Source organism: Ptychodera flava, chromosome 6, assembly GCF_041260155.1.
Source record: "Ptychodera flava strain L36383 chromosome 6, AS_Pfla_20210202, whole genome shotgun sequence".
Lineage (NCBI taxonomy): Eukaryota > Metazoa > Hemichordata > Enteropneusta > Ptychoderidae > Ptychodera > Ptychodera flava.
Genome location: NC_091933.1, coordinates 45834780 through 45848892, shown reverse-complemented (window position 1 = coordinate 45848892; position 14113 = coordinate 45834780). Strand labels below are relative to the sequence as shown.

Genomic DNA, 14113 nt, shown 5'->3' with positions numbered 1-14113 from the left:
AGTTCGCGCCTCAAATTTGAGAAACTTAAACGTTTGCTCAAAATTTATGTAAGCGAACTTTAAACAAGTTCCTTTCGAAATCGAGAATAAAAGTCAGGGGTCACTGTGCAAAATTTGGTGAAAGAGAATCAAGGTACACAATGTTTATCGATATTTGAAATTCAAAATGTACCCCTTGCTTATTAAGAAAAAATAAATTTTCGATTTTCACAGACTTACTCCTTGAGCCCCACCAACAATGGGCAAAATAATAAATATTGTAAAATTTTAGACTCCTAATACCAATCTCCGAGGCCCGTTCTACCATAAGCTACAATTAAGGAGAACAAGTATTTATTGGTTTCTCTTTGTTCAAAAATAGTTACATTCCAATGACTCAAAACAGACAACGTTTATCAAATTGCAGGAAGTGTTTTATTCTAGGGACGAGTCTTAAGACAGCGGCAAAGATAATGCAAGACATACATAGATATGAATATTTAAATCGTTTGAAGAAAAAAAATGAGATTATGTGGAGTTAAATACGAAATTTTGTGGAGTACTATATAAGACATGTACATCAACATTTTTCAATGGCAGAGGCCGTAATACGCCAGTGACAATCAATTTTATTAGGAATCGAATTGAATGAAGAAATTTTGAGATGGATAGCCTCGAACACAAGGAGAACTACATACATATGCCTTCAAGTTTGAGTGAGATATATATATTTAAAGATAACGTTTTGTTACCATGGCTAAATAAATTTATGGCAACATGTAATTTTAGACATAAAATATGAGACCGGAAAAGTACAAGACTGATACACTTGTCGTTATTTGAGCAAAACTTCCAATTATACAATCATGGTCTTACAAAGCAACAAAAGAGAAGTGTCTGTCCAATGTACACTTGTAAGGAAAAAAGTATCATCGTTGATGGTGCTCGTCTGAGCACCCTCTCTCCGCCGGTCCTTTTCCGAGATCCAAATACAGATCTGGATAAAAAGCTAAGAAAGAATTACATTTATTTTCTAGGGGGATTGATAAGTGAGTAATCGCACATGTCACACAGAGCCATATGTGGCGTTAAAAAGCGTAAAATACGTCATTGTTACTGTACAATTTCTGCAGGAGTGTTTATTTGAAAGTATCGCCAACAGTTCGATCTCGTATTGCGATTTAATGATAATGTTTATTGGTAGAAATAAACTGGTATCATCTTAGCTTTGTCACTTTCTTTCTTTAAATTTATTTTTGATTGCAGCAAAACAACAATACACATCGAAAAACTTTAGAAGCCATGATGTTGGCTGCTTCCATCAAAATGATTCATGTCTCAGAAATACGATATGACTTATGTAAGTGCGAGATGTTAGACGTTTTAGGTCTGATTGACACCTGAGAAAATGTGGCCTCGACTTTTAATGAATCAATATACTCAAGTGTTTTTTTTTCTGATATTCAAAGTGTATTACTGATACTTGTTGGTAGAGAAGACGGAATGTGGTATACAGCTGTTCGTTATATCGTGGAATATACTAGGTGCCAGTGTCAATTCTCACATGTGCCTCGCAAGAAACAAAAGAGAATTCTTATCTCGGAGTATGAATGAAAGCATCTACCTGAAGATGACGTCATAATCCTTTAATATTTCGTTGAAGGCGAGATAAAACTAGATTCAACTTTATCGCCCAGATCTCAAAAAGCTAAAAGAATATAGCAATAAACTCACTTTCTAGATATTGGTAACTGACTACATGCCAGAAATACTGCTGTTTTTTATTATTATTATCATCATTATTACAATTATGACCTAGAACATGAAATAAAATGCAGTCGTGACGTCACAAACAACGTCATGTCCGGTGAGGACACCATCGAAAGACAGTGCGGTATGAGAATGAAGTTGTCTTCCCATCTACACCCTATACCTACTGTAATAAATCCCACAATGCAAAGCTATATAAATTAACATAATATGCTCAGAACTACAACACGTTAATGTGTGACGAGAAATGCGATATCGAAATGGTCAGAGCGTGTAGCGTGCTGTGATAACATTTATTCGTGTTCAGGTTTGAAACCTTGTCAGTTGCTCATCGGCATAAATGTATTTCATACAACCCACCTCATTCTATGCCTGCCGAATCAAACGGATTTCATTGAGTCGTTATGAATGGCATTATAAAAATACCCTTCGGCCACAAACTTCGACGCTTATAAACCACATGTTCTGATCAACATAGACTTCAATTGGCGTTGTCGTCACGGGGTTATCAATATATTACATACCATATTTACAACAACAAAATACATTCTTATGTACAAAACCAAGACGAGGTTGGTGGTACTGCAGCAAGCTTAACATAGGAACGTTAGCGGAACATGCAGTGTAAAATATCTAGCACATCACAGAGAAAAAATCCATCTACAGAGGGCGCTTCGGATTTGGGATGTCCAAGTTTGGCACAGAATATCAGAAGTCCGTTGAAAAAAATGTTACAATGCTTATTGAGAAAGTATTATTGAGTTCGTATGAAGCTTGACTCAAAGAGTTCATACAATAAATCCCTAATATATAGGAAGTGTCTGTTCCAAAGCCTTTAGAAAAAAATTAGGGAGGCCCTAATCTTTGGGCACCTACAGCATGTCCTTTGCTTTTAAATTTGACATCCATGCTAAATATACCCTCGATGTGTGCAAGCAAACAAAGGTTTTGGAATGTTCACCGCATGGGGGCATCTTAATAATGAAAGTCAGCGAAGCGGTACAGAAATCTCTCAGCTTTTCCTCTGGAAATAAAACAGCCTAGACGCCGCTCGTCGGTCTACTCTTTTTGGACAGCTCTCCAAAGTCAAATGGTTCGTCGAGAAAGTAGCCATCATCAAACCAATCTTTGTCTTCGTGGTCGTTCACAAAGTCAGCTGAAGCAGGGAAAGAAAAGCAAATGACCTTGTCATGATCACCATGGTAACGTGCAATGTAGAAAAAATTTCAATAACGAATAGTTGTCGACATGCTGAAGTATATTTTTCATTTTATGTAGGTGTATTTTTGATTGCTTTGTCTTTTGTTTGTTTGTTTGGTTGTTTTCTCAAGACTCCGTTAAAATTTTGTGTCGGATAATCACATTATATTTTTAGATTTATTGGTGTACTAATTTTCAGACGATGCAAAAATTAAGAAGATAATGTTTTTCGACCATGAAGGTAAATAGTTACGATTAATTGATTACTTCAATTAATTCCAATTAATTCGATTCACTGGCTTCGAGAAATTCTTTCCTGAAAATGTTATATCCTTTGATAAGAAATTCTATTTGGCTGTTGAAAAATGGAAGTTATATGCGTGATTGGCCTTTAACTCCAACTTTTGATAGTTTTCAAAATTAAAGAATTCATGTGTTTCAGTACTGTATATTTCAAAGTTTTGCCGATATACAGCGTGTCAAAGAACACTGCATGGGCGTGGTTCGCGTCGGTATTGTTGACCAGTGAATTTAGGTACAGACATTAATTAATCTTCCACAATAACAACATTGCACACCACACATATATGGTCTGTGTTGATCAGCTGAGTACTTGTTATATGTATATTTCAACTTTCTTTCCAGAGCGAGGGAATGATTTGTCGTTGATATGCCCTAGAAAATTTTTGTAAAAATGTTAGCAGTTACAACTGTCAGTGACATCTTTCATGGGTCGCAAAAGAGTGTTAACTGTTTGCGACTACTCGTTAACGTCACGAGTCGTATAAAAGTAATATATATGATGTAACTATAAGGTTGTTTTAATCTGGACAAGGTTTGAGAAATGTCAATATGTCAAACTAGAAGATGAACGATATTTGAAGATTGCATGCAGTGCCTTATTGAAACTTACACCGTCTGAAAAATTGTAAAAACGAACAAGCGACCCATCGTGCGGCCGATATAGCCCGCTGTGGTATTTAAGATAATTAAAATAATAGGTGTGGTTGGTTTGCCAATTACTGATAAACACGGGACATATGGATGGGAAAGTACAACCTATGATCATTAGCACACATCTGTACCGGCTGAGACTGCTGGCGCACTTTGCTTGACCTCTTACATTTATTCATACTAATCAATCATAATCAAACTGCTTAGGGGACAAACGTTTTGTTTCATTAAAACAGGCATAAATTCCTCAAAAATAAAATTGCGCAATTTTCATCACAATTTCAACAAATCTGAATCAGGTCATCCCTACAAATTTGCATACAAAAGTAATCAGACAAGGAGACTCCAAGAACAAAAAAAACAAATGTGCAAATTCTGCCACAAAAACGTCTAAAAACTCTGACGTAGGTCACCCCTGAGAACTTGCATTCTGAATTTCAAAGCAATCAAACTAGCGGTTTCTGACAAGAAGGAGAATGTTGACGGACGACGGCAGGACGACGGACGATAAAGGACAATCCACCTATCTTATAAGCTCTGCGTCATTGACAGCAGAGCTAACAAAAATCCAAGAAGTTAACGGTCTCGTCGTCTTATTCGCTTCTAAGTTAACAAGCGATCCATTTTGTTGGAGTAAGATATTACTTCGACTAAAATAAATAATGCCACCGTGTTCAGAGAGGAACTTTTAAAGTAAACCTCAACGTGCATTCAGTCTCAAACTAACAATGAAAATTAGTAAGCGCACTGCGTCTCAGTAGAGTGTATACGTTTACTCACCGTGACCAGATGTTGATACCACCTTGCACGTAGCTGACATACAACTGTAGAGAGGTCCACACGCATAACAGTCTGAGTCATGGAAACAGCTGACGTGAGCTCTCTCACACTTTTCTTCCATCAGCTGTGAGGATACGAAAAGGGAAAGTGTCACTTGTTTTGGGCGGTGTTTGTCCTGTGAATCGATTTGAAGTTGGTCTGAGGCTGGGTATACTTTACATTCATTTGATTTTTGTTTTTAGTAAAATAGCACCACTTTTCCTGCTCTAGGTTGAAAGATATGACAATTTCAAGACGGATTTCTCGACATGAAATTGAGAACATACGAATTCGAAAGCCAAACGACTGCCGGGTCATTTTGACAGGCAGACAGACAGGCGGACAGACAGGTGCAGGCAGAGCGTGAAACGATTACAGCTACGAAACAATACTCGCTAAAGATGCATCCTGCGATTCGCAAATGTTAATGGACAGTTTCCATTTAGAAAAGGTACGTAAATGAAAACCAGTTACAATTTTGAAAACTGATTAAAATAATCATGAAAATCATAGATGAATCGTATAAAATGTGGGCAAAGTCTTCCTTTTCTCTCAAAACTTAATCATATCAACTATATTTGACAATCTGCTCTCACTATCGATGGATAAAGCTCCACATTCATGGCTGTATATCTAGGGCATATGGTATGCACACATTTCGAGGTAGGACGAGTGTAAGCCACTTAGTGCCAAAAGCTTAATCCGATACATTCAAGTAAATTTGTCGCATGGTGCAAGCTCAGCCGCTTCAGGAAGAACTTACTTTCTTAAGATATCTATTAATATTTATGATCTTCAGTTATTAAGTTAACTTGTTAGTAATAACACCTTCGCCACCCCCCCCCCCCTCCAACTTCTCCCGTCAGTCTAGGCAGAACTCGTTTTATTACGTTTTTCTGACTTTCATTGATCGACACTCTCTGAACATTTTCGTTGGTCAACATATTGCAATTATTGCTTCAAGTCCTTCGCTCATTGGGCAAATTTCTGGCTCTATTCCTCTTAATATAACTCTATGCTGATTTGAAAAACTCAAATTGTCAAAGCCGCAGGCATACCATGATCGCTCGACGCATCGTCCGATCTGCACAGCTTTACATGTATTAGGTCGGCGTAACACAGTCTCGTTGTCTTAATAGAAAGAATTCTGCCCCTTAAAATTCACATCTTTAGCCGTCGAAGTTGAGAAAGACTATTCAGAGCAGTCATTATGAAACCGTCGGGTTTGTGAACTTTGAAATACAGCTGTACTTCGCAGTTTCTTTGAATTACCGATAAGATAGAGTTGTTCCGAGCAGTCAGTGAAGACTCCCGTTGAGCAGTCGATGTGTTCACCGGTAACGCGACGAATTTCAAGAAGGGAATTACTTCATTCTGCCGATGATTTAAGTTCGTTTCATTAAATCTGGATAAACCGTGCTATTTAGAGAGATCGCGCGCAAATGGTAAAGGGTGGCCGGTGGTTCAGTCAACACACATTCATTTTCACTATCGGATCGACTCCCCGCCGCCAGCGTTCCATCGGTTGTCAACAAAAGACAGCAATCGAGCTGCCAAGCGTACGATCTGCCGTATGCATAGCTTGCGACCTTTAAAGAGCATCTTTATGAGACTTAGAAGATGATCGTCTCAGCAACGACTCAAGATAGCATTATCAGCCAGCAGGTCAACAATAGCACCTTGAAAAGCGACGCATATCATTATAACATACACTTTGACATGCAAGTAATTTGTAAAAGCTAGTTCTGCTGATCACATATGATGTATTTACTTTACTGTACAGTTCCTAAGATAACAATCACTGTCCCTCCACCACGGGACGATGTTAAACTTCGATCAGACACTTCAACACTTTCAGAGATTTTGATGTTCACCCAAAACAGTCGATAGCAGTGGATTGAATTATTTTACACAATGAAACAAGCAACCAGTAGATTTTCAAACTCAGTTGAGCGGAGGAAGTTTTTTCCTTCAGTAGCTCCCATACTCATCTTGTGTGCCCACATTAATTTGTGGTCACTCACCATTTTCCCAGCGCCATCCCCGACGAGACCGCCGAAATTCACTACCGCCTGTCAAGCTCTGCAAACAACAAGCCATTCGGAGATTTCGCACTTTCATTTCACGGAACCCACGGCTGGTTCAATGACGTCAGACATACGAACCAGTTTGCTTGGCTCATAATGTCATTTACACATAGAGTTCCTTTCCCTTTCCAGCAAATATATTGACCTGGTGGAAAATTTCAATTTCTCTCAAATTCAACAAAGTTTATCCAGGGGTGAAACGAGCAACACTGTTCGCCGTTAGGAAACACTCAGTAGCTTTCTAATTCTTGTATCATGTAATTTCATCTTGAAACAACCGCATCGAAAATTCAAGAAGCTTTAGGGTCACCAGACCTACACCAACGTTAACAAGGATTGTAATCTTGATATTGCCAACAAACTTCGCACAAGGAATATCACCTGCTATCCCTAAGGAATGAACGCATAATCCTGGGCACGATTTCACGTATTTAATGATCCCAAATCAACATACAAGATCTGCCCATCGTTCACTGTAGTGCAAACATGAGGGCATTATTCCATGTCCAAGAATTTAGCTCTCCAACCTATGTCACTATCTAAGTGGTTGCTATGGTGACAAAGATCACTTGGCGGAAGCTATACCTGACATAGCTGTTCAGACTTAGCATTTTTCAAGTCATTACCGCGTCTCCTGTACCAGTCTATCTGAGAAGCATTCGACAAACATGCCAGAGGAGGTCGGAAGTCTAGTATTACGCTGTTTATATACATAGTAATGGCTTGGTAATTTTTTGAAATTGTTCATTCTAGTCCTGACAGTATCTGAGAGTATCAAGCTCTGAAATAGAAACGCCTTTACAAAGCGCTACTTAGGAGTTCTTGAGAGACACGGACTTTTGTATATTTCTGTTTTCTTTTGTTTGCTTTGTTTGTTTGTTTGTTTGTTTGTTTGTTTGTTTGTTTGGGGGGTTATTTGTTTGTGTTTTATGTATTTGTTTGTTTGTTTATTTTTTATTCTAAAGGATAATCCACTTACAGACACCTACTCACCTACTGAGTAAACGCTTCCAATAGGGCAAACAACTATTACCGTTATGAAATGTTGACCTTTAAAATTTCCGAGACTGGAGCTACATCTAAGACTTTCCCGTAGAGAATTCAAAATTCTGGAAGACCGGATTCCATGCGAAAATATGACAGTTCAGGTGGCACGCCAATGGGATAATGGTGGACATTCATTAGTGGTATAAACAGATCAGAAGTATGCGTCGGAATATATTTCCCAAAATAATTGTTGACTAAGATACAAGTAAAAGAATAATATACGTGTCCTGACAGACAGAACATCGGCGGCTTCACAAAGAGAATCACCTGGAGTTTCAAAGTCTATATCAAGTAGAACTCTTAGCGCCCTTTTCCACATTTTGTACACTCTATCAACGCTTTTCATGGTTGTACTACCCCAAAGAACGCAACAGTAATCTGTAGCGGACTGCACTAAACCATGATACAAGATCTTTGGCGGGCGGAAAAGAATGAATTTACGCAGATATTTCAACAAATCAATTCTCTGATTTACTGATTACTGCCATTCTTGTAATGGCCGAAGTGAAGTAGAGAGAGGTAAAAACAGAAGGACAGTCGAATAAAAAGGCCAGTAAAGATTAGGATCAATGAATCAATATCAACCAATCTTTCATAAACATGAAACTCGTTATTTTTATGGACTTCATATTTTTAATGAAGAGTGGGTTTCGGAGATATTCAGACACTTGAACTTTTACGGTATTCATTTTGTCTACCACTAGTGGTCTTCCACTTGTGGGGCCACATTTTGAAGCTTATGGAGTAAATAAAGTTTTAACCGGCTTAGTTTTATCAAAATCGGGAATTTAATTTTCCCATATGGAGACAACACAGAGATGGTGGTCATTTTGAATTTCAAATATGGATAACTATTGGATAATTTGTTTCTCTGTTATCAAAATGTGCACGATTTTTATTCTTCATTTTGAAAGAGAGAGGTTGAAAGTTTGCTGGAAGAAAGTTTGAGCGAAAGTTGAAGTTTTTCTTTTTTCAGGCGAGAACTACCTTTAAGAAACTTAAGTCTGGTAAAATAGTCATGACCAGAGTTATACGGAGCATCCACATTGCAGTGAGTAACGTTGAGTCAATCGAACCAGCAGTGTGCAGGTGAAGTTCTCTTTCCCACATCTTCAAACTGTACTGATGGAGAGAGCAACCATCCCTGGATCGCTTTTCGCGAGTCTTCGTCCCAAGAATTCCAGATCAATAGTTTGAAAATTAAAGACGGAACTTTGGATAATATGAGCTTTAGGTGAGTGGGTCTAACCTATAGAGACAGCCTGCATCGCCCGTCAGGAGTCACCAAATAAACCCAGCGACAAAAAATCAGATAAATATGTACAAATGCCATTTTATGGAAGCGCGAGTGTTTTTCTTTTTATACCGTTTGGGTCACCTCATGGAAAGGATGATTTTATACCATTTACATGTAATTGTCAGTCAAGTCACTAACTCTCGAAGAACATCACACAAGCAATTTCAATGAATCGCTGGATAATTGCAACAATTGTCAGACATCTCCGAGCATCGATGCACCGTGTGGCGGAATTCAGCCGCACGGCGTAAAAAACCGCATGCCGCCCAAGACGAGTATCATTAGCCCAAAACTCGATTTTTAAATTATAAGTGAAAATAGTCCGATGACGTCAAACCATCGGTTGTGACGTGGAACGGGCAAATTAGTTTTCCCGGGAGGAAAATGACAGAGTGTCGCCTATGAGCTATGTCTTGTCTTTGCATTTCCGACGGCCTGTCCTTCGAGCTGTCTGCTTGATTAATTACGTTGACACGGAAACACAGCGGCGTTATTCGCTAATACTAGGGTAATTTGACATGTCATTTGGTTGGCTCTGATAAATTGCTGCCAATATCAGTAATACCTACACTGAAACTTATAAACCTATAAAATGCCACTCGGCCCCCTTTGTTTGGCATGCCCCGTCATTGCCTAGCAGCTTTGCTGATGCGTGGTGTAATTATAAAGGAAAGATACGCGACAGAGCTCATGGCAAGGTTGTGATCTATGCCCTTGCATATAATTCATAAATTTTCCTGTATATCTTTATACGTTGCAATTTCTTAGTACCCATTCTCCATCTTTAAATATCTGCAATAATAAAATCAAACTGTATATAGCCCACGGCAGAGTCGGCAACACAATATAGCTTTGTTCTCCGAAAGCCGTAAGCGTGTTCAGGCACTTCATTAAGAAGCACTGATGACGAAAATGCGTCAACTTTGCACTGCTTGTATAACAAATCGTGTGGGTCCATAACGTGCGTCATTATCTACCGCCATTATCAAATACACGAACTGGGAATCGCATATTTTCGCTTTATTTTCCTTCGTGACTTTTTTGCTTTCAGAAAATGGTGTTTGAATTGCGTTAAATTTCTGACACCAAGATCTGTCGGAGATGGAGATTATATTTTGAATTGCCTTTAACTCATGACTACGATATCAGTTTATGCTCGCGACGGAGGTAATATTAGCACCTGAGGATGATAGTGCGGTCTGTCTAAAACTGTGTTATACCTGTATTACCTTTATTCAAAAAATGCACTTTTGTGCATAGTTACGCTCAAATAGAGTCCCTAGAGGGTTCTGTAATTTACTGATCATCAAGATAACGCAGGTCGACGAATTGAACACAATCAGAAAGCTTGTTAAAGCGAGGAGCGAGTTGTGTCACTCCTATTCTTACGTGAACACTGCTGTCTGCCAGCCAGGGGAGGACGCTCATCAAAAAAGTCAGTAATTATAGGAGAGTTTAAATCTCCTCGGGCTAGACACCACAAGGTGCATTGTCCACCTTAAAACGTCAAGCGAGCCGTTCATAAACGTCTTATTTCTTTTGTCGAATACTTGACTGCTTCCGTCTCTTTCATTGATCCGCAATCATTAGCCATGTCAGTCAAGATGTCAGTGGCACCTAAAACAATTATTTGGTCATGATAATTATTTCTCTGATATTTTGATGTCAGAATAGAAATCTAACTCAACTGATTCCACTGAACCCAATACGACTGATTCCTTAATGACGTCATAGTTTAATCGTTAATATGCAAAACACGAACGTTTGTCTGAATTTTTCCCGAAACTTTCTAACACAAGGTTATCACTTTATTACCACCGATATTACATTTGACACTGTTACAAACATGTACAGAAATCCGACCACACGCCGTGGTAATAAAGAAGGACGCAAACAGACAGTTTTTTCACAATTTCTTGGACAGGAGTAAATGTCGATGCCAGATTTAGTAGCAAACCTGCAATTGCGATCTGCGCTGTATTCAGATTCGCACTGTTAAACAAATAGGATGGATTTAACTCTTTATTTTTGATGGATACATAGTGAAAACATGGTTGATAGCTTATCGTAGCTAAAATAGACTATATGACTTCTCTTTTTTTATAATTCTACAGAGTATTTCCTGTAACCACCTATAGGATAAATAAGTAGCTCTGTTTGTTTGACGTCTGCAGTGAGCAGAGTTTGTTAGGATTTCTTGTATCTAAATACTCAACTTGAATGGAAAGTGTAAATCGTTGAGAGTCAATTTTGCAACTGAAAGCAAAATAACGGAAATTTGCTTTGATTTGGTTCTATCCAGGCCACTTAGTACTTTATCGCGTTTCCCTTGAATACAATCGAAGTTAATGCGGCCGCCTTTTGTTATTCGTACACACCCTTGCTCTGTACGACATGCGTTGACGATGAATTACCAGCGACGTTTCAATGGCTAGATGAAAATCTACGTTTGTTCAATGATATCCTTCATAGCCTCTGCGAGGAAACAGGAACGTTTCATTCAAAACGTAATCAGTTCATTTACTTTAAAGTGATGATGCAGTCGTGAGCCCCGAAATTCAGACTGGGATAATATTTCACTCTAACCGTGAAAGCTAATCGAATTTGTAGCTTGTTGAAGAATGACCAAATAACTAACACTATCAGCCCTAATGTTGTCGCGGTTTCGTTGTGGGTTTATCATCTGACGCGCTTCTCTGAAGCCTGAATCCATTAGTGTGATTTCTCTTGTTTTTACCCCTCTTCTTTTTTATTCTGTTTAAGGTAGAACGCGCTTTGGGAACAGAAACTCATGTTTCCAAATTTTATCAATTCTCTTCTGACCTACCACTTGTAGGGCTCATTTTAAAGCTCTTGATAAAGTAAAAAGTTTCACCGACTTAGTTTTCGAAAATCGAAAATTTTATTTTCCCCCATACAGTTAACACTGGGATGGCGGCCATTTTGTTTGTGTCTCTATTAAAAGATTTTGCACGGTAACCCCTGATTTTTATTCGAAAGTTTCATTGAAGAAAGTTTGAGCAAAAGTTTACGTCTTTCACTTTCGAGGCCCATACTACTTAAACGGAATTAATGTTCCGAGAATTTCAGAGTATCAATAACATTTTTATGAATTTAAGCACCATTCTGCTACCAGCCGGAGCAAATGTAGAAGACAAATTTTGTTGTTTTGGCTATTATGAAACAATGTTTATGCTTGCTTTATTTGATGACGTCAGAGTCACTTCCTGTTCCAAATGGGGTTGTTTTACTTATTACCCGAATAAAGGACACGGAAGAATAAATAATCTTGTCTATCTGCTCCCTAGCTGTCATGAAGCAAGGAATCTCTGCGTATGGATATCAGCGTTATTTTGAAGTTGAAAGAGGATCTTGATGTAGGCATTCTGGTGAAGATGTATATCGGCATGCTGGTAGGGATGGAGGCATGCTGGTAGGGATGGTGGCATGCTGGTAGGGATGGAGGCAGGCTGGTAGGGATGTAGGCATGCTGGTAGGGATGGAGGCATGCTGGTAGGGATGCGGGCATGCTGATAGGGATGTTGGCATGTTGGTAGGGATGTAGGCAGGCTGGTAGGGATGCGGGCATGCTGATAGGGATGCAGACATGCTGGTAGGGATGTAGGAATGCTGATAGGGATGCAGGCATGGTGGTAGGGATGCGGGCATGCTGATAGGGATGTAGGCATGCTGGTAGGGATGTAGGCATGCTGGTAGGGATGTAGGCAGGCTGGTAGGGAGGTAGGCAGGCTGGTAGGGAGGTAGGCACGCTGGTAGGGATAATATGATTGTGTTCGAATGATCCCTACTCACCAAATCAAGCATGTTGAGCCGAGGAAGACTTATGACGTTTTCATCTTACCTTCGGCAGGTTATGCATTACTCAGATTAGGTCAAGCCAAGAAAGCCAATTCGTACTGTAATTTCAAGTGATTAAATAAAAATGTAATTGGAACCTGCGTCGTCGCTCTTTTAACCATGTATTTAATTCTTGAAATGGTAATGCGAGTACAAGTGGTTTTGAAACCGAGGAGAGGATTTTTCTCTGTTTTCCTGTAATGTCAAAGTTCGTAGGTTAAAATAACCCTAGCATAAACCTGCTCCGACTTTTCTTATTGTTTTGGCTTTGGCGATGTCTACGGTAGCGTAAGGTGATGTTGACTGGTGTTACCTGCAATGACTCCACACATAAAAGCAAAGCGCTTGCAGTACGCAAATTGTAAAAGTAATGATCTCGTTGCTTAAGACAATGACGCGAGATGCCTACCCATATTCTTATTATACGCTTGGACCCTGCCGCCCAAGCTAAAAGAGATGTAGGGAAATAAGGGGTAGTTTTCAAATAAATAAAATTCGACACATACGCTTTTCTGTAACATCACTCTTACTGTAACAGAGTCAGCCCCTTCTCGATGTTATGAAGTAGTGGAAATGCTGGCTTTTCTTTGCACAAATGCAGATAAGTGTGTGCCCCGGCAATGGATGTTCCACAAATAAGCTACACTCGCTGTTGAGGAGTAATAAATTCTCGTGTATACAAGAACACTTAATATTTCAGTTTTTCCCTTGGCATTCATACTTCCGTGGAATACAGAATGAATCTATTGTGTCTAACGGGCGAGGCTTAATTTTTGGCTTTCCTCTCGCCCTTGCCCACAAATAAACGTTAATGGTCAGCGCGTCGCCCGTTATTTCTATATTAACAATCAAAATTCTGTCTTTCACTGCGGACGGTCAAATTTTCAACGCAGATTTTCAACTTAAGGAAAACACCCATGGTGTCCAGCATGACGATATTTTTGTCAGTCGTTAAGAAGTCAAGGTCAATAACGCATCAAAGATAGTAGTTTGTGAAAAGTCTGATGGCACTGCCTGCTTTTAAAGTCAATACAGCTGCCTATGCATGGCAATGAAATACTTTCGCACTATACCATCCAGACGGCAATGCGTCTTGTGACGT

General features: G+C 39.1%; 1 protein-coding gene across 1 annotated transcript in view; it reads right to left on the bottom strand.

The window, feature by feature from the left end:
- Nucleotides 1–391: 391 nt before the first annotated feature.
- The window catches only part of LOC139135960 (uncharacterized), a 39827-nt gene continuing 26105 nt past the window's right edge, over nucleotides 392–14113 (bottom strand). Inside the window, exons 3-4 of the mRNA XM_070703750.1 lie at nucleotides 4684–4807; nucleotides 392–2905 (exon numbers count right to left, since the gene is read on the bottom strand). Of these exons, the coding sequence (XP_070559851.1) occupies nucleotides 2790–2905; nucleotides 4684–4807 (240 nt within the window). The 3' untranslated portion in view covers nucleotides 392–2789. The remainder of the gene's footprint in view (nucleotides 2906–4683; nucleotides 4808–14113) is intronic.